Source organism: Manacus vitellinus, unplaced genomic scaffold (assembly GCF_001715985.3).
Source record: "Manacus vitellinus isolate BGI_N305 unplaced genomic scaffold, ASM171598v3 scaffold_22_pilon, whole genome shotgun sequence".
In the NCBI taxonomy this organism is placed as follows: Eukaryota; Metazoa; Chordata; class Aves; order Passeriformes; family Pipridae; genus Manacus; species Manacus vitellinus.
The window spans coordinates 5762581-5789394 of record NW_021939632.1 but is presented as its reverse complement, the minus strand read 5'-3'; the positions used below and the strand labels follow the sequence as shown (position 1 = coordinate 5789394).

Here is a 26814-nt window from a genome sequence, read left to right as displayed (position 1 = left end):
CTCTGTGATTGCACATTTGGTATGTAAAATATCTCTTGCCTTGTGCTTTGAGTGCATATTTTAAATCACCAATTTACGATACGGCAGTGGAAGTACATTCATGGTATGCTGATGATGTGTTTCAAACTTGTATGTAAATATATAACAAATTGTACATCTGAGTAACTGTATTTATTTGGATGCAAAGCTGACATGCTATAGAATATGAAGTTAGTTGACTTGGAAAAGGAATTTTCCACTGTTTTTATTTTTTCCCAACTGAGCTACATAGGCTTTAAAGTAGTCCTAAATAGATATATTTCAAATACTGCTAATGAGTGTTGAGAGCTTTTAATTGCAACTGTCCTCAGAAGTGCAAGTGTCTTATCTTTTAATCGCCTGTTAAATTTATTCCCTGACTTGGCATTGCTTAAAGGCATCAACATAAGTAAAGAATTATTTGCCTACTTTTATTAGATTATATCTGTGTTTAAATAAATCACTTAAAGGAAGTGAGATGAAGCAGTTTAATGTCAAAGTCATTTTCTACTTGCAGTATAATATAATCTTGAATGGAAACTGGTTGATCATTCTAACAATCACATAGCTGGAGTGTGCATCCAGTGGAACAGATTTTCTTTCTATTGTTTCTTTATGAGATTGTGGGGGGAAAGAATGTTACATGTAGGACTTCTTCACCCAACATTAGAAGCCCCCTGAGCCATAAATTCAGTGGCAGGCTTTTCCACCATCTCTTCGTTTGTTCCATGTGTTCCATATGCTGCTTCCCTTACATGCTTTGTAGCTCTTTGCGAATAATCCAGTAGTTTTGTTTTCCTAGATGTTTCCCTAAGCTTCTCTGGTTTTAGTTAGTTGCATCCTTGGCTGTTGTAAGCATCAAGCATCTTAATACCATCCAGCATGTTTTAGTGGTCTTGATTCTGTGACAGCCAAATAAGCTGTTCAGCATGTTCTTTTGTGCTTTTAGAGACCAGATGTCCACTGGAAAATTACTTGAGTCTGGAACAAAACATATTACAGGTTTTGTCCATGACCAAGACCTGGTTTAACTGAGTGGCCAAAATAATTGATTTTATCTTTTTTAATTATAGGTTATGTATCTGCAGTTTGTGCTTTGAATTTTTTCTGACTTTTTTTTGACTGACTTTGAGAAAGAACTTGGTCTAAAATCACAAGGTGATACATGGGCTTATCTGCCCGAGTACACACAGTGATCTTAAGTAACACTGATGTTCATTAGATGCCTAATTGATTGCTACCTAATCCTATCAAAGTTTCTGCTGTTGCATTTTTTTGTGAATAGCAAATACTGCTGTCAGAATCTGTGTTGCATTTAAGCTTTCACAGGGCTTTTGCCCACTATTTGTGGAATATATTGAGTCTGCAGCATCTACCACTTAAAAAGCAGAAGTCTTTTTATTTCTCTGAGATGGGGTAGGGAATTCATGCTTTCTTCTGCGATTGTTTAGCCAAAGTGAAAAAGACTTACTAGAGAATAAGTTTTTCAACCTAATTTCTTTCCTGAGCAGTGAGATCTGCTCTGAGGTCGCTGTTTCAAGTCAGGCAAAGGTGGGATTGAATGAATGGCCCCACCCAAGGTATGTGTTCAAGCACTGAGCTGTTCTGTGTGAGAGGGGACACCGATATCTAGCCTGGTTTTTTTTTTGTTTGTCTTTTTAATAAAAGGAACCACAAAGATGACTTGGACTTGACTTTACCCTATCCCTGTTTGTCTTAACTTGTAGTTTTGTGCTTGAGCTCCAAGTATTGCATCCCAACTGCTTCATTCTTCCCCTCCATAGCAAGAAGCCTGTTTTCCTCCCTCTAACAGAACCCATGGGCAGAATTAGTAAGATAATAATTTTGGAGCAGAATCCAGCTGTGACTCCCTGAGACAGTCTTCTAACACTGCTCTCAGCAGACCTGAGATGCCTGAAAATCCCTGAAATACCTGTATGTCACTGTCATACCACAGAGCATTCTGCATCTTCCTGGAGCCTTGTGCTGTAAAAACATTTCATAGGCTGCAGTGTGACTGTCCTGTTACTTTATGTGCTTTTGGCTGAAGTACTGTGGACAGTGGAAGTGCTGCCTTGGGGCCTTTTGCTGAGGCCACATAGATTCAAGCCTAGTATTTTCAGGCAATACAGAGGCAATCTTATTCTAAATCCAGCAGTAGAACCAAATCTTGCACCCCAGAATCATCAGCAAAGATGAATTTCAAGTGCCTGAGTTATATTTGGATATTACAGAACCTGCAGGGGTGAATAGAGAAAGGATGGGTGCATTTAGGAAGCAATATCCTATATTATTCTTTACCTTAAACAATGTTTTCTAGCAGTAATTGAGATGAAGGAGTTGGGTTTGAGAATCCGTTCTCTCTGCACTGCAATGAAAGCCTTAAAAGCTATGAATAGAACTATTGTTAAGGTACCTTTAAAGCTCTAGCACACCAAGTTCCTGTGAAAGTGCTGTTTCGCATTACAATTAAGTTGATGTAGCTGCAGCTCCTTCTCATCCTGCCATACCAGCTCCTCCTTCATGCTTCATGTCTAATCTAGTGATCAGATGGTGGCTTGAGATTCAGATCAGCTTGATTTTTGGAATACAAACTAGGAGAAACAGCAGGATATATTTTTTTTCTCCAACCCATAATTATAATGCTTTGAATGACATTAAAATGCATTATCATTGGCTCATATAACTTATCAAATTCTCTTTTCCAGCTGTTTAAAAGGCTGACAGAACATGAAAATTTGCTATATCATAAGAACTTTTTCTTGGAATCTAAAATCTTAGCTGGTTTGTCCTTTACTGAATCCAGATGAGGGCAGTCCATAATTTTGCACAGTTGCTCTCTTACAGAATAGTAATTTATCTTGTTTATTTTGTACTTTTACATTGTTGACAAAGCTTTTTATAAGTGCATAGGTAACTGACTTGATTTCTGTTACCTTGTTTCTGACTTGCAATTTTTAAATAGCTGTTAACATGTCTAGAAAATACAGGGAACAGTTGGCAATACTTGGAAATTAAGAACAGAAATACAAGTAATTTTTCTAAATTGAATTAAAATGCCAGTTTTCAGTTTCTTAAATATAATTTCTTAAATTTCATCAATAAGTACTCAGATTTTGCTGTTTACTTTTTAAATCCATTTTATTTTACCCTGAATTCATCATGTGGTTGAAAATGCAGTGTCATTCATAGCCATTGGTCATGACTTTCCGAATACAACACTAGGGGAAGAGTTGTAGGTCTGTGCCTTGGTATCTGAGCAGATTTAAAGATGAGCAGGCCAACAAAAGCTTAACTTGGAAAAGGAGTTTACTGCTTAGTGAAATCAGTTAAGGTGTCCTGTAAAGAGAAAGAAGATTGAACATAATCAGATGTTTCCTGACTTACAAAGGCTGTAATCAAGCTCAACAGGCAGAATAGCTGAGCTTGCTCTGCCATTTTGCTTCTTGAATTTACCAGGAACCTAATTAATCACCTGTAAGTAGGCACATCCCTTGCTCTTGAGATCAATACCTGTTCCCAGTCTCTGAGTGCCACATATGCGTGACAGTTTTTGATCTTAACTATAGCAATTTTGAAACACAGAGGCATATTGTCTTTGAACTCTCAAATCACAGGATTTTTTTTTAATGTAGTTTCTTCCTATCTAGACTTGTTTCAATATCACAAAACAGACTGTTAACCTTTGAGCAGACTCTTTTAAAAAAAAAACCCCAAGGGAACATAAAAATCCTTTAAAGAAAATGTAAAGGTATTTTCAAAGGGTTTGTTGTACATGAAGTTAATGTAAAATTAGAGAACCACTTCAAAAAACATGATTTTAAAAAAATATCCCCAAGCCAAAAATATTTATATTAGTTTCAAAAGTAACTTGGAATAATGTTTATCTGAAATATATTTTTCTCATTTTTTAGCATGAATCTAGAGAAACATTACTGGGATTCAATATGGTGAATTACCGAGCATGTAAGAATTTGTGGAAAGCTTGTGTTGAACATCACACGTTCTTCCGCTTGGACAGACCACTCCCTCCTCAGAAGAACTTTTTTGCACATTATTTCACTTTGGGTTCCAAGTTCCGGTACTGGTAAGTGCTGATTTGAAATATGTGGGAAATAATATGAGAGAATAGGCAACTCATCAATAAATATAAGAAATTATTTAGAATCTGTATTAAAAGGTGCCATAATTCAAGTAGCTTTTGAATCCTGCAACTGTTCCCCTTCCCTGTTGGCCTAAGCTTCAAATGTCAGTAATTTTCTAAGATAGCTTGAAAATATCATTATTGTATTATTAGTGGTTGTTATTGCACTAGTACTCTGATATTGTCTCTCAGGCTGCATTACTTGGCCTGCTTACCTGCTGGGTTATGTTTATCTTAAAAATGTTGTCTCAAAACTTCAAAGTCTTTGACCTGGTGTTTTTGATGAAACCTGTTGAGTCTCAGATACTGTTTGCAGCAACAGCAACCAAACAGACCAAAATAAAGATCAAATAGAAATCCCTGAAAAGAAGCTTGTAGGAGTGAAAACCACTTAAGCTCGATGTATACAAACAGGAACTAGGTAAAGACAAAAGACATACATCAAAACCAGAACTTTAGAAAATAAGGATGAAATTAATTCCATAACTTTTAAGGATGAACTTAACAGTACAGGCAAACAGCTTGGAAGTGCACAGAATGACTCTGGAATAACTATAATCCCCATGATACTGGAGTAATGCTGAAGTGGGTGGTGTTGGATTTTGCTGTTTTATGCTTTTTAGTTAAGAAATTTATCTCAGTTCAATGACTGAGTTAACTGTCTTTGCAAGTAATGCAGGATGCCAATGGTTTAAATTGGGACTGAAATAGAGAATAACAGTGCTACTACTAATCATCCATCTAGAATGGCAGCAGTGTCTGTGACGTACAAAGGGAGATGATGAAAAGCTAGAAAACACAATAACAGGCTATTTCTGTCACACTTGTGAATTGCATAAATGTATAAAGAGGAAAGTAATTCAGTGGCTAACTGTTTATAGCATCTGGTTTGTGACCAGCACCCACAGTAACCATTTGAGAAACAGCATTCTATGATCCTGAACAGTGTTTGAGATGTGGTTCAATGTTGCTGTAGTGAAAATCTTTTAATTTCTATAAAGATTTTGAATCTGAATCATTGTGGTTATTATTAAGGACGGAAACTCTGCACCATCTCTGAGCAACCTGGTCTGGTGTTAGACTGTCTTCACAGTAAAAATTTCATTTTGTTTTGTTTTGGTGGGTTATGATGATGTTGTTTTGTTGCCCCATCCTTGCCACAGGCCCTGATTAAGTAGGATACCTCATATTTCTGTTTGTACCCATTGCCTCTGGTCCTTTCTCTGGGCTCCCTTAAAAAGCATCTGGCTGTATTTTTTACTTTCCCCTTCTGACATTTATACACGCTCATTTGATCCTCCTGAACCTTCTCTTCCTGAGGCTGAACAGTCCCAGCTCTCTCAGCCTCTCCTAATATATCAGATGCTCCAGACTCTTAGTAGTCCTTGTGGCCCTGTGCTTGGCTTGGGGGACCCTGGAAGTCCACACAGCACTCCAGATGTGGTCTCAGTCATGTTGGGTAAACCTGCTTTCCAGCCACTCATTCCTCCTCAGATGTGGGTCCCTTCACTGAATTTTGTGAGATTTTAGTTGGCCTGTTTCTCAGCTCTTCACACATCCAGTAGTTCTGTAATATGAATGTGAAAATACTTAATTATTCTTTGATTTCATAGTGTAAATGTCTGTGTAAGGGACTCTGTGCCTTGATCTGAAGTTATTAATAGGAAAGTGGCTGCAAGAAGGAGTGTTGCTGGTATCTTGTCATCAATTCTTAACTGCTGATTGACACTCAAAAAAATGGTAGTTTTTTTTTTTCTAAAAGAGAAATTATGAAATAGTATAAAGAATCTTTGATTTGACACAAGGCATCTGGTCTTCTATGAAAAGTCAGCAAGTTCCAAGATCTAATCTTGGTTTTGACAAGTTGCATAGAAGAATACAATCCTGATGTGCTTATTATTTAATTTCTTTGTGATATTTTGCTGAACTAAATAGCAACTAAGTTATTAGCAATTCGGGGAGTAGTTTAGGAGTATGAAGAAGATGCTTTAAGTTCCTGATAGCGGCTATAACAGGAAATGTTATAGTGTTAAGTGTTATGCAAAGATCCAGTGAGAAATTTCTTATTGCTTCAGACAAAAAGCAAAAGTAGATTTGTTACTTTTAAAATTAATTGGAAACAAGACCTACACTTCTACCAAATGCTTTCTAAGGTTACACTGTACTGAAGCTAGTGCAATTGCTTAAGCATGACTGAAAACAAACTTTAGGCTTTTTCTGTTGAGATGGTTCAATTTTGAACAAGAAATTGTTCTTTAATTATGGTGGATTCAGTGGTTTGATTTTGTTTTGTTTTCCAGTGGGAGAACAGAGGTCCAATCTGTGCAGTATGGTAAAGAAAGAGCAAACAAAGACAGGGTATTTGCAAGGTAAGTAATTTATTCTCTTTAATATTTGCCCCTTTAAATATCTTCAAAATTCAGAATAGCCTTCAGTCTGTGTAGTTTGTTGTTACATGTATTAGCCCTTTTTGTGCTGTCTTTATTGCAAAGAATGGTCTCTTGCCATTAAAATACTCCATTAAAATATTGAGTTAATGGGTTTATTTTAGCTGCAATAACAACCTACAACTATACATGTGTATTTCCTTTAGAATAAGATACAGTGAGTGTCTTATTTGGTGAGAACAACTTTATCACTATAGTCCCAATGAGGTATTTTTCCATGAAAAAGTTGACTGGGAGTGAGCTGCTTCTGAAGGTATTTGGTCACGGGGTAGTTGGCTAATCAAGACTATATTACTTAATTGCATTTCAGACTCCCGAGGAGTGTAGTGATTACAATAAAACAATGAAGGCGTGGTTTTAGTTCTTCCTTCAGAAATTATGATACAGCATTCAAAAGTCAACGGCTGTTGCATCCATCAGGCAGTGTGCTCTGATCATTAACAGAATCTTTATGGGGAGGGGGCATGCTCTGTACCTTTTTTATGCTTCTACTTTTGCTGAGATCAGAGATGTCTTTTTGCATAGTTGCCCCTTAAGGAACTCTAGTATTAAAATTTATGCTTGCAGACTTGAGTAATAAGCCCGGCAACCTTTCCAAGAGCCTGCAAACGCTGTTTTTCAGAGCATTGCTGAATTCTGCCTTGATTTCCAACCCTATCTCCACCCTTCCAACCACCCTACCCCTTCTTTTTCCTTGTGTATTATAGTATGATTTGGGTTTTTAGCTGGGCCATACCACAGATAGGCAGCTGCATATCAGAAGGCCTGGGGTACAGAAGTGCTGCGACATGTTGGTTCAACAGCTAGATTTTATAAAACCAATTTTTTCTGTGTAAAATTATTTTTTACTCTATTTAATTTACTTTGGGAATCTGGTTAGATTTTTACTTGGGGCAACTTTTGTAATACTCAGGAGACTCAACACTGTGACAGCCAAGTTTTATTTCTCTAAATTAGAGTTGTAAATCAGTTAAAAACTATTTTTCTTGTTGTACTCTGAACTTGGTGATTCCCCACAAGTCACTAGGATGGAGAAGAGCCGATACTTGGTTTCGAGGAGTATTTTTATCACTTCAGAAACTCTTATGCAGTAGATGGCACTCTTCCCTTTGCAGCTAAACCAAACAAGTGCTGCTGAGGTCACTTGTATTTTGTCATATATAGCTGGATAAAATTGATAAAGTCAATAAAATGGAAAGCCATGGCTACAACTGCTCTGATTTTCATGAATCTTCTTGGCCTTTTTTAGTTAATGAAATACTCGGTTCTTCCGTCCTCAGTAATTTTATTTTCCACTGCTGCTTTTTGAATCAAGAATAGAACATTCATCCACGCGTTTTGAGTTTCCTAGAAATGTTGATGGCTGATAAATGTCTGAGGTATACATGGGTACATCAGCAAACTGAAATTAATGGCATGTTGTAACAAACACACCGTGGAAGGCTTTTAATAAATCAGCTGCTTCTTCCTCTGTCCTCCTCATCACAGTGTGAAATTAATGCATTTTCCATTTGAAAGACCTTTAGTCTTTTCAAGAGTGAAAAAGCTTGAAATAGAAGACATTTCTAGAACACCGTGTGGTTCAAGAAGTTTAATCTAAGAACATTATCTTCAGTTCTTTGTCTTCTAAACATTTACATTTCAAGTTAATGTGCTGAGTAGATGTTATCCCTTTTGTACTCATATAGAGGACGAATTCTGCTTTTTAAGATTTTCCAGGTAAAATGTGGGTTTTGTTCCTGGAACTTGTCTTTCTCTTTCTCTTTATTGGTGTGCCTTTCTCAGACAAAGTCATGGTGGTGTTGAACAACTTTTTAAGCTCTCAAACAGTGAGCTTCTTTTGGTAGCTCCTGGAAGTTCTGCTAGGTGTTGGTTGCCTTTAGTTATGAAACAAGGTACAGTCAGGTCTTTCGTTAGAATTAAGTGGGCACATAAAACAAATTTAACTAATTGCTTTTATTATTATTATTATTACATCAGAAGATTTATTTAAGATCAACTAAAAGAAATATTTTCAGGGGTTTTTTGTGAAGTTATCCAGGTTTACACTCAGTTTTCTTAACAGTATCTAATTAGAAACTACTTTATTTGAGCAAATACTATCTAAGCAAACCTTTGAATCATTTCATGGTAAGAAAATAACTCTGAGAGGTCCACTGAGATGTTACTTGAGTGATCTGTTTTTTCTAAGTTGGGAAATGGTGATTGCCACAAGTAATGACCAGCTAGTCTGGCCTTTGTACACTGGAGCAGAGATACAGAGCACAAGACATGGAAATAAAACTTCTTAACAGCCTTTTGAATAAAACAAGTAATTACAACCTACAGTCAGCAGGTTTAGCTTTAAAATTAGCTGAAGGATTTTTTTCCCAAATTTAAATTTAATTTTTAAAAATTGAATTATTACTGTAAAGGATATGTTCTGTAATAAATTTGATATATTATGTAGATGCTGTTTTCTTAATCTTCTTAATCTTTATGCAGCAGCATATTCAACATTTGGAAGACTGTTGCTGCAGTTGTTTAGGTTTTGGACATTTTTTTTTTCATTTTCATTACAGCTGTTCTCTTGGCCTCATTTGTTGCAGGATATTCACAACCCACGAAACCCCATAAGAATTTCCAGAAACTTAATAGAAGTAGATAATAAGAGTAAAAAAGGTTCAATGAAGTAATGAATTGAGAGAATTCTTAAAGGGCTGCAAAATGCTCTATTTCTTTTGAGTTCGGCTGGTCCTCTCCAGGGCTGAGGGAAGGTGCTTTGGGCACATTGTGTGACAGGGAGTGGGTGTCAGTCACTTGTATTTGCAAACTCCTTATCATTAAGTTGCAATCTCTTGTTTCTCAAAGTTCAGTCTTGCTTCAACTATGCACTTATTCAGGTTATTTAAATAATTTCTGAGGTGCTTTAAATTGCACATGTCATTCGTGATGTTCCTTGCAGATTTGTATATAGTGTCAGTCTCTTGGTCTGAAGCAGTAGTTGCCAGTTTTGCTGAGAAATGTGTTCCCTGTACTCCTTGTCAAAATAGAAAGCAAGGCTGTGGCTCCAGGTTATATTTCTTTTAGGGACAAAAATGATTTTAAAGATTCCCACCTGTATTCCCAAACAACACCCTTGTTCTCTCCCAGCTCCTCCAAGAGTTTAGCCCTTTAGCTGTGGGGTGCCAAACAAATTCTGTCTTCAAAAGCTTTTGTGTGCTGTAGCTGAGCTAATTATAATGTCGTGCATTTTTTTAGTTGCATTATGTAATTTCATCCCTGCTACTCAGTTGTGGGGGGTGGTTTTTTTATATTTGCTGTACCATTACAGCTCAGAAGACTGTTTTTGATTTGGGAGACAAGTAAAGTTTCCCATTTCCGTCCCTGCTCAAATAGATGAGACTACTTCCAACTTTTTTAGGAATGTCTCTGCATATACACCAAAAATTAAATCTGAAAATGCCTTATTCTGTTACCTGTCAATTTCCTGAGCTGGGTGCAATAGAAGCATCCAGGCTGAGCAAAGGTGGAATTTAGAATTTCAACATTTATCAAAACATTTCAAAGTTTTTTAAATTTTACTTCCCCCCTCTCATGTCCTCAGCTGCACTCTGGCTTGAGAAAATTATTTTAAGGTTGTAAGAAATTAGTGATACAGGAGTAATTTTTAGGAATATTTCACAGCATATCTTAAATGTTAATAAAAAAATAACTTATTGTTAGATTTAGAAGTGTTGACAGGAGAACCAAAATCAAAAAGCCACAGCAGTAAGAAGTTCAGTGCTGCAGTGTGGTAATTTTTTCTTTGAAATTTCTGCAAAGACAGGAAATTGAGGCAACAAACAAGAGTGGGTGGGACTCTGAGGTTAGAGCTGTTAATAAAATAATCAAAAGAAGCCTTTGCTAAGAAATGCTGCAGCTGTTTATCATGGTAGTAAGGTATTATTGCTGAAAGATCAGACTCTATCCACAGCAAAAGGTGAGTTTTATTGACATTGTATGTTGTAAGAGGGAAGAAGGTGATGCTTTGCTTATTTTAGAGTTGTGTTCGTTTGATGAGGAAGTTTGCATAAACGGGGTTACAAACTATGACTTAAGATACAAGTGGAGTTTTCTGAAGCAGTCAAAAATGTAATTTTTGGGAAAACTTGGACTTTCCCCCCATTGTATATACTTCTGTGTAATTTATTACACAGAAGAAGGGAACGATGGTGCACTTTTACTGTTGTTGTGTGTTAAAAAAAGAAAAGCTCATCACCAATGTTCCTGTATTCCACTTGTTGCTTTTACACTGAAGGTAAATAAGGTTCAGTAGTTATGTCTGTCAGAAAATCCTGTGTCTGCAGTACTGTACTTACCTAATTTAGCATTGGATGTATTATGGTCCTGTGCATTTTTCCCTTTCTTTGAATAGTAGAATCTACCTCTTGGCAGAGCTGGCTCTTGGTGCTGATCTGCTGGCTGCAAACCTGCTGTCAGGAGGGTCCAGCTAGTCATGGCTTTGATTAACAAAAGAATAGGGAAAGGATAGAACTAGACATACCTGTCAGTTCTGCTGGTTTCTTCTGCTGGTTACCTGTTCAGAACTGCTCACATTTACGTGTTTGGGAAGCAAAATACCTACGTGGTTAGAGTTGCTCACATTTGAAGCAAATTACAGAAACTGGAGTGTTGGTTTAAGTGATGATATCAAGCTAATTACTTTTTGAATCAAATTAATACTCCCTAAATACCATGAAACATGCTAAGAGACCGGATATATTTCTCTTGAGTAATTAAATAACTGATATTTTCCCTCAATATATTACTAGATTTTTTTCCTCAAGTGGAGTAACACCAGAAACAGTACTATTTAGGGTAGCCTATCTTACCTGTCTGAAGTTTGTCAGCTGTTATTTAGTAAGTCTTTAGAGCAGCAAAGCAGAATGTGATACGTGTTCAGAACTGCTTGGTGAGGTAAAGAAAAAAATAAACCCTCCACACACAGACCACCACTCCTTTAGTATCAAACAGTGTTGCCATCTTATGTATTTCTGCATGTGAAGGTAGATTATTCAATATAATGCTTGGCTGGTTATTGTTGTAGATGTTTTTGGTAATATTGAGGACAGTCTACTCAAGGTGATGGCTTGCATTGAGTTTTAAGTTCCATCAGAAGCAAAAATCTATATTGTAACCAAGTTTCTCATTTTCAGAAGATGTAATTTGTGTGCAAGTAGTTCCTCAATTTCTCAAAGTTCCTTCTTTCTGGAGTTGCACTTCCAGTAAATCAGTAAGGTGATAATGATGAAGATAAAGAACAATTACCATGTGTCCCAAGAACAGTAAAGACAGAAATTATTTTGTGATCTGGGTGTATGGAGCTATACTGCTGATACAGTAATACGTTTTCACCTCATTGTGCAAACCTAGAGAGTACGGTGACACAATATGAAGGCAAATGGAAATGAAATGCTGTAGTATCACTGGAGTATCACTGCTGAATCAATGCTGAAGTATCACTGGAACAAGAGAAGGTTGGGTAATGACAGAGGAGCAATTTGAACTATAGAGCACCATCAAAGTAGTAGAAGTAAAGTAAAAACCCACTAACACAAAATATACAGGACATAAAAGACTTGTTTAAAAGTATTTTTTTTTTGTTAGCTGAAGAATTCCAGTTTAAAAAAAACAAACAGCAAAAGTCTGGGTATGTTTAGTTGCAGGATGACTGAACCATCCATCCAATGCGACACTGAGAAAAAAAGCAACCGCAGTTCTTGGATGATTCATTAGATAATTTCCAGTATAAAAGGGAACTATAGTATTTCATGAGAGATTGCAAGTAGGGTTTTATTTGTGCTTAAGAAATACGTGAAAGAAACAGCAGGAGATTGTAGGCATCCTAGCATGACTGGAGAATGGGAAGCAAATGTTTCCTTAATTTCAAGAAAGGGCAACAAATAAAAAATATAATTCCTTTTAAAACATTGGTGATAATAACCTTTAACCTGAAGGACATTTCTGGCACAAAACCAAATGAAATTCATTTACTCACAAGGAAGTTTATATAGTATTATTGTATCTGCCTTAAAAGTGACCAAACGTGTTCTGGAAGAAAGCACATGAGGAAATCCTTGATGTGTAAACAAAATTTGGTAGCTCGGTTGCCATGTTGATGATTCCCCACTTTCAGTTCTTCAAAGTCTTTGGGAGTTTTTCTGGGCTGATTTTTTCAGTGCTTTATTTTTCCTGAGATGGCTAAATAGTTGTGTTATCTAGAGGGGGTTTTTTGTTTGTTTTTGTTTTTCAGACCTCTCAATGATTATTCTGTTTGAGTCAGATTGTCTTTGAGGCATTAAAAGTTTAGTGAAGTTTAGTGAGTTCATATTCCATCTTGCCTGTCTCCCTCACAGCCTACCATAGTTTGTGGCTATTTCATTGGCATTCTTTTCAAAGTACAAAAAATGAAGTACAATAGATGGAGAAAATACAGAACTGCCTGTGTAAATATAGCGTTGAATTATTACATTTCCTTACATATTGTTTGGTTTCCTATGATTGAACATCAGTTGAATTGTGGTGAATTTTGTGTAATTTTGTTCTTACATCATGTAATTTTTGGTTAGTCATTTTACTTTCTTCTTCTAGATCCCCCAGTAAACCCTTGGCACGGAAATTAATGAGTGGGATGGACTGGGAAGTAATGAGTAGGAACTCACTGTCTGATGATAGGTTGGAAACACAGAGCCTGCCATCACGATCTCCACCTGGAACCCCAAATCAGTAAGTAGCACCAAATCTTCTCTTCCTAGAAGTAACTGTCTGCCTCTAATGTGAGTGACCTACTTGTGTAATAGAAGGATTGATAGAGACAAATAGCTTCAATAATTCTGTGCCGAGTGATTCTCTGGAACATTTAGCTTCAGGTAAAAGAAATTATTTAGGGGTGAATTTTAGGTACTTCTCAGTCAACCTAGAAAAAAAAAATGTAAGATGTATCACACTAACCTAAACTTGAGAGCTTGAGTTTTCTCAAGCACAACTAAAACTAAATTATTAATTTGGCTAAAAAAGACCCTGATAATAAAATCTGTGTGATATTTTAAAAATAATTGGTTTTGGTTTAATATCACTTCTTAAAACATTGGAGGAAATTACTTAATTGGACATTCTTGCAGGCTTATTCCTCTCAATTTTTCTGCATTTCCCTTCGATGTTCACTGTTCACATGATAGAGCTTTCTGTTTTATGTTTATAGCTAGTGAAAAAACATTCCTGATTTCTTTTGGAAGGTGACCAATTTTCTCAGTGTGCTGAAACTGGCTTAAGAATTGGTATTACCCAATTTTGTATTGCATAAACCAGAAAAATTGAAGATTCTATTGCAGCATATTATTCACAAGATTATTATTGTAAATATCTGTAGCATTTAAAAATTGCTGAAAAAAAATAGTAATAATGATACTTAAAGCATAACAAACTTAGTCATGCCTCTTTAAAAGTCTTTTGAGGTGCCTGTGTCACTGTGCTGGTTTTCAAATGGGAAAATTTTGTGTCACAGAAATGCTAACACTCTCAGTGTAAAGGTTATGATTCTTGTAGGAGAAGGTGCAGGGGATAAAATGTTCATCTTAAGGAATTCAGGTTGAGTTCTGACGCGAACAGAGCCAGGATTTGTCTTCTTGGGAATCCATTTTTCTTCTTGTTGACTGGACTGTCAGTCTGTTGGTTGGATCATATTCCTTTCGGGCTTCTTTAATTAAAAATAAATAAATTTTAAAAGTAGACATTTAGCATTTATTAAAATAATTTTTGAACACTTTCAGAACTAAAATTATGAAATATAACGTGTTGATCTGACAACATAATTGTTTCAGTGAAATCTTAATTAATTTAGTAACTTAATAATTTAATAAAAATATGTGTATGAACATGTGCTTACAGTGAGAGGAAATAATTTTTTAAGCATTCTTTTCTAGTGGGTGGTGTCAGAAATGTGGATTAGCAGTAATATTCTTGTCATGTTGCACTGCTCTGCTTTCCCTCTTAGTCGCAACTCTGCCTTCACTCAAGAAGGAGCCCGGTTACGCCCCTCGTCAGTTGGACATTTAGTGGACCATGTAGTTCACACGTCCCCGAGTGAAGTATTTGTAAATCACAGATCTCCATCTTCCACCCAGGCCAACAGCATCATACTGGAAACATCACCGTAAGTCCTCTTCTTTCCATGCTGCTGTCTGGTAACGTGCAGGGCTTCTGAAAATAAGTCCGAAGTCTTGGCCTTTAAGAATTTACTGTTAAACGTTGGGGTCAGGGAGGGCCAGGCAATATAATAAAAGGTGGCTGTTGTTTAGGGAGTACTAGAATAGGTCTTGTTGTGAAAATTAAATGATGTGGAACTGAAGACCTATATCTGACATACTCCAAGTTCAGGATTTCAATACCCCCACCCCCTCAATCTGTGGGTTTGCTGTAATTTGACCATCGGTGTCTGAATGTGGAAGCAAAAGTTGTTATTTTGATAGATTGAAGTCTGTTGTTTTGTGGTATAAGTCTAGAAGTGTTGCTTTTCGTTAAGGAACAGAAGTGTGAGCAAGCTTCACAAACTATTTAGCCAAGATACCTTTTTGACACCCCAGCAATTGGAGGTTGCTAGTATGTTTTGTATGTTGTTACAGAGCTTATCTTTATTTTTTTAAGATAGCAGTCACAAGCTTTTTTTCTTTTTTCCAATTATGCTGAATATTCTTGATACTGTAAGCTTATTATGCAATGGTGGGCAAAATAAAAACTATTACAATGTGTTAGGTTCAGAAGTAAGACAAACAAATATTGAGTTGTTCAAAGATTTGAAATGCTCAATAACTTGTGTCTAGAGTACAGATGAACTGGGGAAAAACAGATGCAATATACACCTTATTATCACTGTACCTTCTTAGTAGTAATGCCAGATGTGCCCTCATAATTTTGTATAAGCTCCTTTAGCAGGGAAATTGTGCAAATGGCTTCAGAACCATTTGAGACCTGTAAAATAGCACATACATAATCACATATTTGTAAACAAATGGTGTGTCTCAAGAAAAATGAATCTGGGAAGGTATTTAAACACGTTTTAAAACCTTACTTGGACTGTACTTTCAGTTTAATAGCTATGTGTAAGTTTGGAGAGGGAAATAGAATGCAAAATTTTTGAAGTTTTGTAAAATAGCACGTGACACTTCATAATAGGATACAATAGTTATAATTTCACGCTCAGCTAGTTATTCAACTTTGAGGGTTATATAATAGCACTTTGACCTAATAATATAAAATCTCCTTTTTGGTGGGCTTTTTAACCTATTCACATCAAGACACTCTCAAAACTGCAACACTTGTGAGTCTTTTCTCATATTAGAGTTGTTGTTCAAAGGCCACACAGGGTCAGGTTCCTTCTGTTCCAAAATTTCCAACTGAAGTCAGTTCATGAGAAACACTCAGTGAGTGGCAGTGATACAGTGAAATAAGCACAATTCTTAAATGTTCTCTTTATATATTCTTATGCATTTACTCTTAAATTGTACAGACTTCCTGAGTGTTCTTAGGATTTGTTTATTTATTACCTGATTTCTTGTGTAAGTCACCATAGAAATGAGTCTTAAAAAGAGGGGAAGTGGTTTCGTACATTAGTTGTGAAACTATGGCTGTTTTGTTTCATGATTTTGCACTTAAGCAGAAAAAGTATTGCTCTTCCATCACTAAGTTTTAGGGGGGTTGTTTTTGCTTTTTTTTCCTTGTTGGAAGCTTAAAAGTGAAATTTAATCTCCCAGTATAGATATCTAGAATAAGAGATTTTTAAGAATGAGGACATTGACTGTCAAAAATATATGAACCCTATTAGGGTCTTCTGAAGGTTTCAGGTGATGTTACTGATTCAAGATTTGAGATTTATGAGGGGAAGTAGTAGACATGAAGTTCATATAAGCTATATAATTTTAAGTTATACTTTTCTACAGTCCAAAAAACGATTTCTTTAACAATTTGGTCTTTCTGAGTGAAAAGATTTGGGGAGTCCATCTGCTAATTTGTAGGACATTTTTATTTATTGACCAAAATTACATATGTAAGAAAGTCCGAGGGGCTAACCTGATAGGCAATAGGTTTAGTCATCTTTTTGAGTTTGGAGTCAACACAGCAAAAGAAATTACAGTTTCCGTGCAGTTCAGAAGGATATTATAGCTTAGCTAATATAAGCTTTAATTGCACATCTTTTCTTCATTTCATATGCTATTCAAAACTAAATTGAGAGATTCGTGCTTGTAGTTCCCCGAGGTAATTATAACCTTAAATTGACAAGCACGTGATAAGTGTTTAATTTAATAAATTTATGCGGGTGTGTATGAAACCTTTGCTAAATATATTAAAAAGATCAGACCGGATATCTGTAACAAAAATACCCAAAGCTTGTCAGTGCCAGGGTTGTGTGTTATTGTATTATTATGTAAATTGCTGAATTCAGTAACAGAGAGCTGCTTTGCCTGCAAAATAGGCTGCTTTCACTGCCATTGTCTGAGTATTCATAAGGAAATTCAAAGCTGACTGGGCAAATATAAAGCAGTGAAGTTTTTGCCCAAGGCTTGATTGTTAGTTCTCACAATTCATTATGCTAATATATTACAGTACTTCCATCGCTGCTTGCAAAATGCCCATTTAAGTAACTTTTCAAATCTTTTCTGTAAGTTTGTATGTTTGATAGGAATTTATTTGTGTTTGTTGACATATATGTACAGACATCTAATCAAACATAAGATCCATCCTTTACTTTTATCGGAATTACTTCTTTTGTGCTTCTACTTGTGTTTTCTATTCCTGTTTTTATTCAGTTTAAAACTCTCAGGAGTAATTGTTTGCAGGAAAATACATAACTATGTTGCCCTTTACTTAAAAGGCTGAATAATCTGTACTGGCCAGACATGAATGAATGAATACATAGGCAGCTAAAAATCTCTGGGTGACCTTTGTAAGTCGATGTCTAAGTAGTTTATAGCTGCCTTGAGGATTTGTTTTGCAAATGTTGACAATCATCATATTTTTCTCTCCACAAAAATGAATTTAGAAAAGCTACTTATCCTGAAAAATAAAATGTACTCTTTTTGTCTGTTACTTGCAGTGAAAAGTGTTAAGAAATATATTTTTTCTTCCCTAGTGTGTTTTGAACATGACGTTTTTGAGACATTAGACTGAATAATTAGTACTTTCTTTTTTCGTTTAACACTTAAGGAAAAAAATATTTTCTGAAAGTTGAAATTAAGCAAAAAATGAGAAAAATAGTTAAGATCTTTTCAAATGTGCTGTTTTCATACACTGACAAAAAATGTTAACAGTTTTGTTTTCTGAGAATATTGACTAATTTTGTTTAAACTGGAACAGAAAATGTGTGGTCTTTCGAAGTGAAGTGTTCTATTTCCCATTTTTCATGCTTTTTGAAAGAGGTTCATCCTTTTTTTTGAAATCACTGTAGCCAATTTTGCTCAGATTTTTTTGTTTTTATTTTAAAACGTGCTTGGGAACTGCCTTTCTTGAATTGTGTAGAGACAAATTACATGGTATGGAATTTGATACGTGACTTAGGCTTTCTAACTTGCAGCAACTTGAAATGTTGTGCAGTCTCATACTGAGAGTCTTGCCCTGCTAAGAGTTCACTGAGGCGAGACCAGTGAGTACAGTAGGGCTGCTCAGTGGTTACCTGTGCTTTGGAGGGAGTTGTGCAATGAGTTACCTCTGCAGCTTCCTCAGAACAAGAGGGGCCGTGTCCTGCTTTTGCTCTGGGAGTGTCCCTCTGTCCCCGCATGGTGGTCAACCCTGTGATGAACAATTCACCTTTAACCAGCAGAGAACCCAGGCTTGTCCAAAAAGTCAGTGATTTTTTGGTTGCTTGGTGTGAGCTGCCTTAGCCAAGGGAGGAGCACCAGTTCTTCAAGGAAGCGGCCATGGGTGTGTGGGTGGAAAAACAGAGGCACCTATTTTTGGTGGTAGCATTTTCTTTAGATTTAGCTGTAACCTGTAACTTCATTCTCAGTGGTTTATGGGTTTCCCACTAGTATCAGTGGGCTGTTGGTTTAAGTTCTTAAATTATTTAATAGCACCTTTTATTGGGGTAGAAGGCATGTGTCCTTGCTGGTATTTAGAAACTGGCACTCAAACCAAGTTAATGGGAACTATGAGGTAGCTGCCCTTTTGGGCCTTTTCAAATGTTCTTAATTCTTAAATATAAATCTGTATAATGAAAGATGAATCATATATTTATATAATACAAATTATACATTTAAGCTTTTATTCCAAAAGGACTAGTAAAGGAAATTCTCCATATTATACAAAAAACACAGTGAACATTTTTATTAATCTAGAATAGAGTGCTTGCAGATCTAAATCAGAAGTAGAACTTTCTGCTATTTCACTTCAGTAATGGTGTTGTAATTCAACTAAGAACTGCATGCAATTAGTGCCATTTTTACTAGTGTTTCAAAGGGTAATGTGTTCAAGAGGGAGAATAGACCAGAGTTCTCTTGCAATGTATCCATATACTTTTAAATTGAAAAATTAAAAGATAACACTGTCATATCCAACGGGCTTTTCCAATAAATACAGGGGTGCAGCTGAGTTATGTTCAACTTGGCCTCCTGGTTTTTCCTATTTTTAAGATCAATAGCCAAAAAGTACTGTGGTAGCACTGTATTATGCTCCCTGTGTCCGTTTATGATTTAAATTGCAGGCATTAATTTGAGATGCAAACTATTTGATTTTATTACTGAGGAAAACATATTAAGTGACATATCAATTTGAGAAGTTTTTTTTAGTATGTGTGCAAGGTATAAATACAGTGATTTTTATAATATTCCAGTGTAAACTGGGTTAAATATTAAGTGGCTTAAGCATGCTAAAACCTTTTTTAAAAAAGTCATGGGTAAAAGATTAACTTGTTGGTTCTGTGTACAGTTGCTTGTCAAGAAAAAAGCAATAACATGTCCAAACATACACTTCCAATATATTCTGTCAGACTACATTTTTGAGATTCTAAAAATACACATCTCTCAAACTCTTGAGCTTCTTCTAACATTTTTGGTTTATTTGGAACCGTGAAAGAACTGTCAATATTTCATGATTGTTCCACTTCATACTTCTATTTTGGTATTTAGATCTCAAGAGACTCCTATAGATGGGCAGCCTCCTGCGTTACCACCCAAACAATTTAAAAAGAACAGTTGGAACCAAATTCATCATTCACACTCACAGCAAGAACTGGATAACCATATTAATGAAACATTTGATGTTCCTGCATCACCAGAAAAATCCACAGTAAGTTTTTGAAGCCATTTGAACGATTCTGCTTTTAATCAGAATGATAGTCCTGTTTTCCATGAGCTTGGTTCTGATGCATTTCAGAGAGTTGCTGTGTTTGTGCATTACCTTGCAGCATTTTCATTAAACATACTGTCCCTTCTAGCTCCTGCTGGTTTTTCCAACTGCTGGAGTAGTCGTTTGTCAGTTGTCAGCAAATCACTACGCTGGGATGGTTTTGCAAACATTTTGAGCATTAGATTTTAAGCAGATGCAGAAATTTCTACGTAACCTCTTCTTTGAAAACTTGTTTGCCATCAGTTTTAAAGAAGACATTGCAGACACTGCCACTGGTATTTAATCTAGGTTTTACCAAAAAAACTAAACCTGAAAATGCCTACCAGCTTCTGGAGTGGTTTTATCAGGAGCAGCTTCTTGGTTCTGTGGTTGCATTTCTTATCAGAATTTCCAAGAAAGAGACTCTGGCAAGAGGCTTGTGATAACAAATGTCAAAACATGAGCAAACATTCTTTTCCCACATTTAAGCACGTCGAGATGAGTAAGCTTAGTCAGTTGATTATTATCTGACTGAGGTGAGATCTCACTGACCATTTTTGTGATTTTTTGTCCTTCCAGAAGTTTTCCAATGGTTCCTGGTTTTATACTGATGTGGGACAAGAAATGTTTTGCAGGATGGGAAAACTCTTTAACATCCAGATACAGTAGCAATACTGTGTAAACAGTTTTGTCAACCTCAGGTTTTCAAAATTATGAGTTAATTCCCCAAACTGATATTTAGAAATGCCTTTAGTTTGTTTGCATTTTGAACTGTAAGCCTAGAGTATTCTCTCAGGCCTTATAAAAAAGTTAAGATTCCCATAAAACCCCTCTTTAATTTCATAGCTGGGGTTTTATTAAAAGACCCAAAAGCAAAACTTTTAAGATTTTGAGCATTTGAGGAATGTTGTAAAAATTTTTGTTTTAATTAAATAATGAAACAGGGTTTGTAACAGCTTTGTCTTCAGCCAGTGCTTACCTGAGTCTATTAAATATGACTTGGAATGATAACACTACTTTAGTCATCAAGTTTTTCTGCCCTGTATTCAGTTATTTTACCAAATTGACAAAAATAACTTTCAGTTGTTTTTTTAACTCCTTTTTGTTCTGAAAAACCAACACAGCTGTGTGAGAATGAGATTCTTTTTTCTCTGTGCATTGTCAGTGTGATTGTTTGCTGTGCTCCAATTTATGCTGCCTCACTTAAGGCAGTGCACTGTTGTAATTGAAGATCTAATTTGGTCTGCTGATGACTTTTTATTTTGGGGATTAGAGAAGAAGGAACACGGCATGACTGAAATTTTGTGGAAGTGGAAGTTTAGGATTTGGAATGTGGTTTTGCTTCAAAGTTGCTTTTCTGACCAGAATTCAGGTTCCTGCACCACTGGAGTTTTCTGCTCCATCTCAAATATGTTGAAGAAAACTTCTCATCATTTTGACTTCATGTAGCTGTGGAATTTCCTTTGTCTGTTTTACGTACGGAGAGTCTGTTTAGAAAGGTGTAGTAGGACAGGTGTGGGAATGACAACTTTTTACTCCATCTGTAGTCCCCAACTATCCAGTCTGAGAATGTCAGAAGTATTTGAAAACAGGTGTGGCCAAAAGTCCCTTCAGTCAAACAGGTTAATGATGATATACAGTGCTCTTTTTGCATTTTTCATTATAAACAGTGGCTCAAAAGAGCCTGTTAAAGCAGGAAATTCATATTTCCTTTCTGTCTGGGGAGTGCAATGGCATAGAAGCTGCCAAACACTGCAGGTGAGCATGTTCATTCTGTCTGATCTCTCATGCCAATGAGCACAGGCTGAAATGATTGGCACATGATCAGGCTTCCTAAGCACCCTTACTTCTCATTAACGTATCTTATGCTGTTACTTTCCTCTCCTTCCCCAAATTTTTCAACTTTTCGTTACTATGAATGTGTTTGAGGGATTTTTTGTTTTAACCAAGAACAAGAACTTAGAAAACCTGGAGCTGAGTTAACTTTTAATGAGCCAAGTTGTGCAGACTTGTTTAACCTATTGAACCTGCAGATCTGAAACTTTCTTACATTTAAAAATGTTCTCTTTAATAAGTTCTGGGTGTTTTTTTTTTCTTTTTTCCCAGTATGAGTTTTCTACTTTGGCTATAATTGGAAACATTGAAAACTTCCATGAAACAGATTTCTTCAATACTGTGCATTCTCACTGTAGAAATTATAAATATTAGCTAATGTTGAATCTGTGAAGTAAATATTGATGGGAACAAACTACAAATCACTGCAATGGCACTAAATTATGTCTTACAGATTAAAAAAGTATCTAGTGTTCCTCAGCTTAGTGGTAGTTCCTTTAACAGTGTTGTTGTGATCCGAATAAAACCCAGAAGAAAGCATCTAAAGTTGTCAGAGTTGAATCAGTGCACAGCATGTGTCACAGTTCATACTCCACTACCTTGGAAATGGAATAAGGGAAACGGAACCAAGATTTTGTTGCCAAACTTGCCCTTGCTTACTACTGGCATATTAGTGTTAAAAGAAAAAAAGGGACACCTTCAGTTATTTTTCATTATATTACATTTTTATTGCACCTCTTCACTGTAGTCATAATTAAAACAAATTTAAAGAGTTTCAGTTTAGTAAGCTGGTTTTTTTAAGAGTATTTGAAGCCATTTAGTCCTTTATAATCCTGTTTCTTACTTTGAGTATGCTTTGACAGAACACACCTTTAACTTAGTTATGTCCAAGACTCTGAAATCTTTCCCTTTTCTGCAAAACTCAAGATGTTTGTACTATTACTTGATGTTTTCTCAAGTGTACAAGAGCAATTATTTGATGAGGAAACTGCAGAATTATTAGATACAATATCCTCAAAGTCTACCTGTGAACAAAATAGATGTTAATGTAATATCATTTTTGTTTACTAGCCCAATGGTGGTGTCCCCCATGACAATCTTGTTATGATCAGAATGAAACCAGACGAAAATGGAAGGTTTGGCTTCAATGTAAAGGTAACAGTACATCGTTCCCTTCGTGTTTATTAAGGTTATTTTTTTACATTCATGATCTGTTACTAATTAAATTTGTTTTTAAAGGGTGGATATGATCAGAAGATGCCGGTTATAGTGTCCAGGGTAGCTCCAGGAACACCTGTAAGTTGTCAAAAAGCAAACTTGGTAGCAATAACTGTGTATCTTGAAGGATGTATTAAAAATGCTAAATTATTTCATAGCTGCCTATGAAAATTTTCTTTTGCTATAACATTATCATAACAAAGCAAATTATGTGCAGTAAGAATTTGATGGGGCTGCTTAACATACTTTTAAAGTTCTTCAATCCTCAAAAGTAATTTTTTCCTACTGAAACAAAGTTTAATTTCTGGCAATTATGGGGCATTACAGATGCTCAGTATGCACTATTTCTTGAGCTGTGTCATCCTAAAAATAAATTTACTTTATTACTTTTTTAAATATAGACATTCAGTAATTTCACATAAATTATATATTGAAAGAGTGTTAAAAATAACTAAAATAGCAAATCTCTTACTTTAGTGACAGATGTAACCGAGTAAAGCCAAGATGTAGATTAAAATCAGACATCATGAATCATTCATCAGGTCTGATTGTCTGTTGTTACTGATGTTTAGTGACTATCAATAGTGTCTTCAAAGTAGGCACAATATTTTGTCAGTTTATTGCCAGAAATACTGACCTGGTATTTGACTGATTGGAGTCAGCTCTGTTTATATCTTTTAGAGTAAGAGTAGAGTGAACCATTTATTTGTTAACATTTAAGAAGTACAACTTTCTCGCTTTATTTTTTTTGACTATTTGAAACTATTGAAATGTTTGCCGAAATCATTGTTCTCGTTCCTGTTATTATCCCTGAAATATTTCTTAACATGAATAATTTTGGCTTTAAACATTCACCCTGTAGAGAGAAGATATTTGGTAATGGCCTGTGCTCTTTCTTTTCTGCAACAGTGTTTAGACTGTGATTACAATAACAATTTTTATGACCCGATTCCCCTCTGTGGGATTACTGGGAGTTGTGCATTGTCTTCAGTCCTTGCCTTACTCTTGCGATTACCACTGTGATATTTTACACCTGAAGCATTTAAGCCTGTGAAATTGATGTGGACAAGGTTTTGTTTGCCATGTTACTCCCTTCCCTTCAAAGATAAGAACATTCTGGTCTTTAAGTGCCTATACAAAGTGTGATTCAAACAGAGGAGCTTTCTCTTTCAGCTGAGGAGTAGAGTAACAGCTGCTGAAAGATGTGTTACAATGACAGTCATCTGCCAGCTGCAAATGGGTTTGTTCATGTGAATGGTACTGCCTATGTATTGTGTAACATGTTTGTCATTTGAATACAGAGCAGCAAACCATGGGAACTAGGCTGCTAGGGTTCAGGACCCCAAGTATAGTTACTTGGAGTTGTTACTTTAATGTTATAAGCTGGTAATGGCTTGTGTTACAGATGGTTTGGGTTTATTCCCTCCTCCTTGCAGGCTGATCTCTGTGTCCCTCGTTTGAATGAAGGCGACCAGGTTGTACTGATTAACGGCAGGGATATAGCAGAACATACCCATGATCAAGTTGTAATGTTTATTAAAGCGAGCTGTGAGAGACACTCAGGGGAACTTGTGCTCCTAGTTAGACCCAATGGTAAGTAGTTTGTACATCATCATAAAAAAAGAATCCACACCTTGCTCTCATTTCCTAACCTCCATTTTGTGTCTGGGATGGAATGCTTAGCGTGTAAGAAAGAACTGCTGTCCTTGAAAAGAAATTGCATCAATACAGTGTATTGATCCCATGCTCTAAGGAGCTGTGTGTACGTAAGTGTTGAAAACTAATCAAAAAGTCAGACATCAAATATTTCTAACAGAGAGCTAATTTAAATTTTGTTCTCACTCTCATAGATAAAAATGTCCAGAAAGCTATATGGATATTGAATGTATTTCATAAGGTTATTGTTATTCCCTTAAGGAAAATAAAAACCAAGCTCAAACAAACAAAAAACCCCTCACCAAATATTCAGTGTTTGGATGACTTTGGAGGTCAATATATGCAAAATCCTTCCATACTTTTTTAAAATAATGCAAAACCAGTGGTAACATTTCTACCTGAGGAGGCTTAATAGAAGTGGTAAAATGCAGTCTAAATAAAAGCTTGCACAATATATTCACAAAATACACTGTTGGACCATACCCAGCAGATGGGCACTGGATTTAATTCTGCTGCACATCCCAATTATAGTACAGTTGGAGAGGAAAAAGCAAAATGAGAGACAGTGATGTTTAATTGGAGTAGTTGAAATTACTTCAGCAGAATACCTCAGCCAACTCATCAAAAAAATTGCTTTTATTCACTTATTTGCACTCCCCACTTACTTGTACTCTCATTCTGTGTGTAAGTTCTCTTGCAGCTTTTGCGTGCTTACTTTCTTTCTCAGATAAAATTACTAACTTTGTTTGCAAATTTACTAAAACAGTTGCCCCTTGTGTGTTGATTAAGTTCAGATTAAAGCATGTGAGTTACAGAAGTGAGGAGTTACCAGTGTCCTCCTTTGTGGTCATGGGATATAATTTAAAAACAGGCTTTCGAACAGTGTGTGTCTCTGTTCATGTAATAGAAGATGCATATTGTTTCTGATGTGAGACTGAGATTAGGGATTTATATCAGAAAAGGCAGGGGCATAACGTTAGTTTTGATCAAAATTTTAGCTGTCAGTGATGTGCTTTCACTTAAAATTACTACTAAACCAAGAAAATAGTTTTATCATGAATTATAATGATCAGCAAAGGCTCTTTGTCCTTACTCATTGGGACTAAAATCAGTCTGCTAATAAATGTGGATTTTTCTACAGGAGGAACATTTGGGCATTTTGCTTTTTTAAATAAATTACTTAGAGCTAATGTTACTTGTCAAACAGTATGTTCAGTCAGAGCATTCATACCTTTGCTTGTTCTAGCTGTCTATGATGTTGTGGAAGAGAAGCTGGAGAGCGAGCCTGACTTCCAGTACATCCCTGAGAAATCTCCACTCGATGGTGTCCATCAGGACGATAATGCTCTGAGGGAATCCATGATTCAGTTAGCAGAGGGGCTTATCACTGGAACTGTCTTGGCTCAGTTTGATGTGAGTACTCTGTTGCCTGTACCTGTGTGCAAGTTCCAAGTCTCTTGGAATAGTAATTATTTTAAACAGAGCAGATTTCAGTTAAATTTCAGTAGTGTCAGCATCTTTTAGGAAAACAATTGTCTTACACTCTCAAAGAGAAAAATAACCAAAGAAAAAATCTATCCTGTATTGTATGTGCAAACTTACAAATACCTAATACCAGTTTTTAGTGTTATGAATAGCTTTATCAATTACTTACACTTTTTGTGGTTATCAGGAACATGGTAATAAAATACTTTCACTGAGATAAAGACTGAAGAATGTCTACCAAAATATGTGTTCTGTACTCAGACTTTTACTGCCTATCTAAGTTGCTGTAGGAACTGAATGACACTTGAGCTGTTGACATTTTATGAACATTCATAATGAGGGAAGGTAAAATAACCAGTGGAAAATACAACCCTAATCTTAAGGGTTGATGTAACTATGTCTTTTATAAATAGTTGGGTTTTAATGACTTATTTCAGGACAGTAGTGCACTTCCTGTGGGACCCTAAAAGGCTGATTGCCATAGTCTTTCTTTGGCACCAACTTGTGCCTTGGAGATAGTCCATCTTTAATGCATGAGATCAAGTGACCTAAAGCAGGAAAGCAGGTTTGTAAAACACAGCAGTGTGAATTCTGTGAATTCCTCACCAAATGGAGACCTAACATTTTATTATGCAACATATATCTATAAAATATATTTATATTAAGAGCTGTGGTAAA

The 26814-nt window shown here is 35.9% G+C and overlaps 1 protein-coding gene across 3 annotated transcripts in view; it reads left to right on the top strand.

The window, feature by feature from the left end:
- PTPN4 (protein tyrosine phosphatase non-receptor type 4) overlaps positions 1 to 26814 on the top strand; it is a 111935-nt gene that overhangs the window by 65768 nt on the left and 19353 nt on the right. For all 3 annotated transcript variants that reach the window (XR_001920646.2, XM_029959817.1, XM_018072594.3), the window contains 9 exons: positions 3933 to 4105; positions 6463 to 6531; positions 13222 to 13356; positions 14624 to 14782; positions 19746 to 19905; positions 22849 to 22932; positions 23017 to 23073; positions 24432 to 24588; positions 25898 to 26064. Coding sequence is in view for 2 of the 3 variants with exons in the window: in XM_029959817.1 (XP_029815677.1) it covers positions 3933 to 4105; positions 6463 to 6531; positions 13222 to 13356; positions 14624 to 14782; positions 19746 to 19905; positions 22849 to 22932; positions 23017 to 23073; positions 24432 to 24588; positions 25898 to 26064 (1161 nt within the window). In the remaining variant the exon portion in view is untranslated. The remainder of the gene's footprint in view (positions 1 to 3932; positions 4106 to 6462; positions 6532 to 13221; positions 13357 to 14623; positions 14783 to 19745; positions 19906 to 22848; positions 22933 to 23016; positions 23074 to 24431; positions 24589 to 25897; positions 26065 to 26814) is intronic.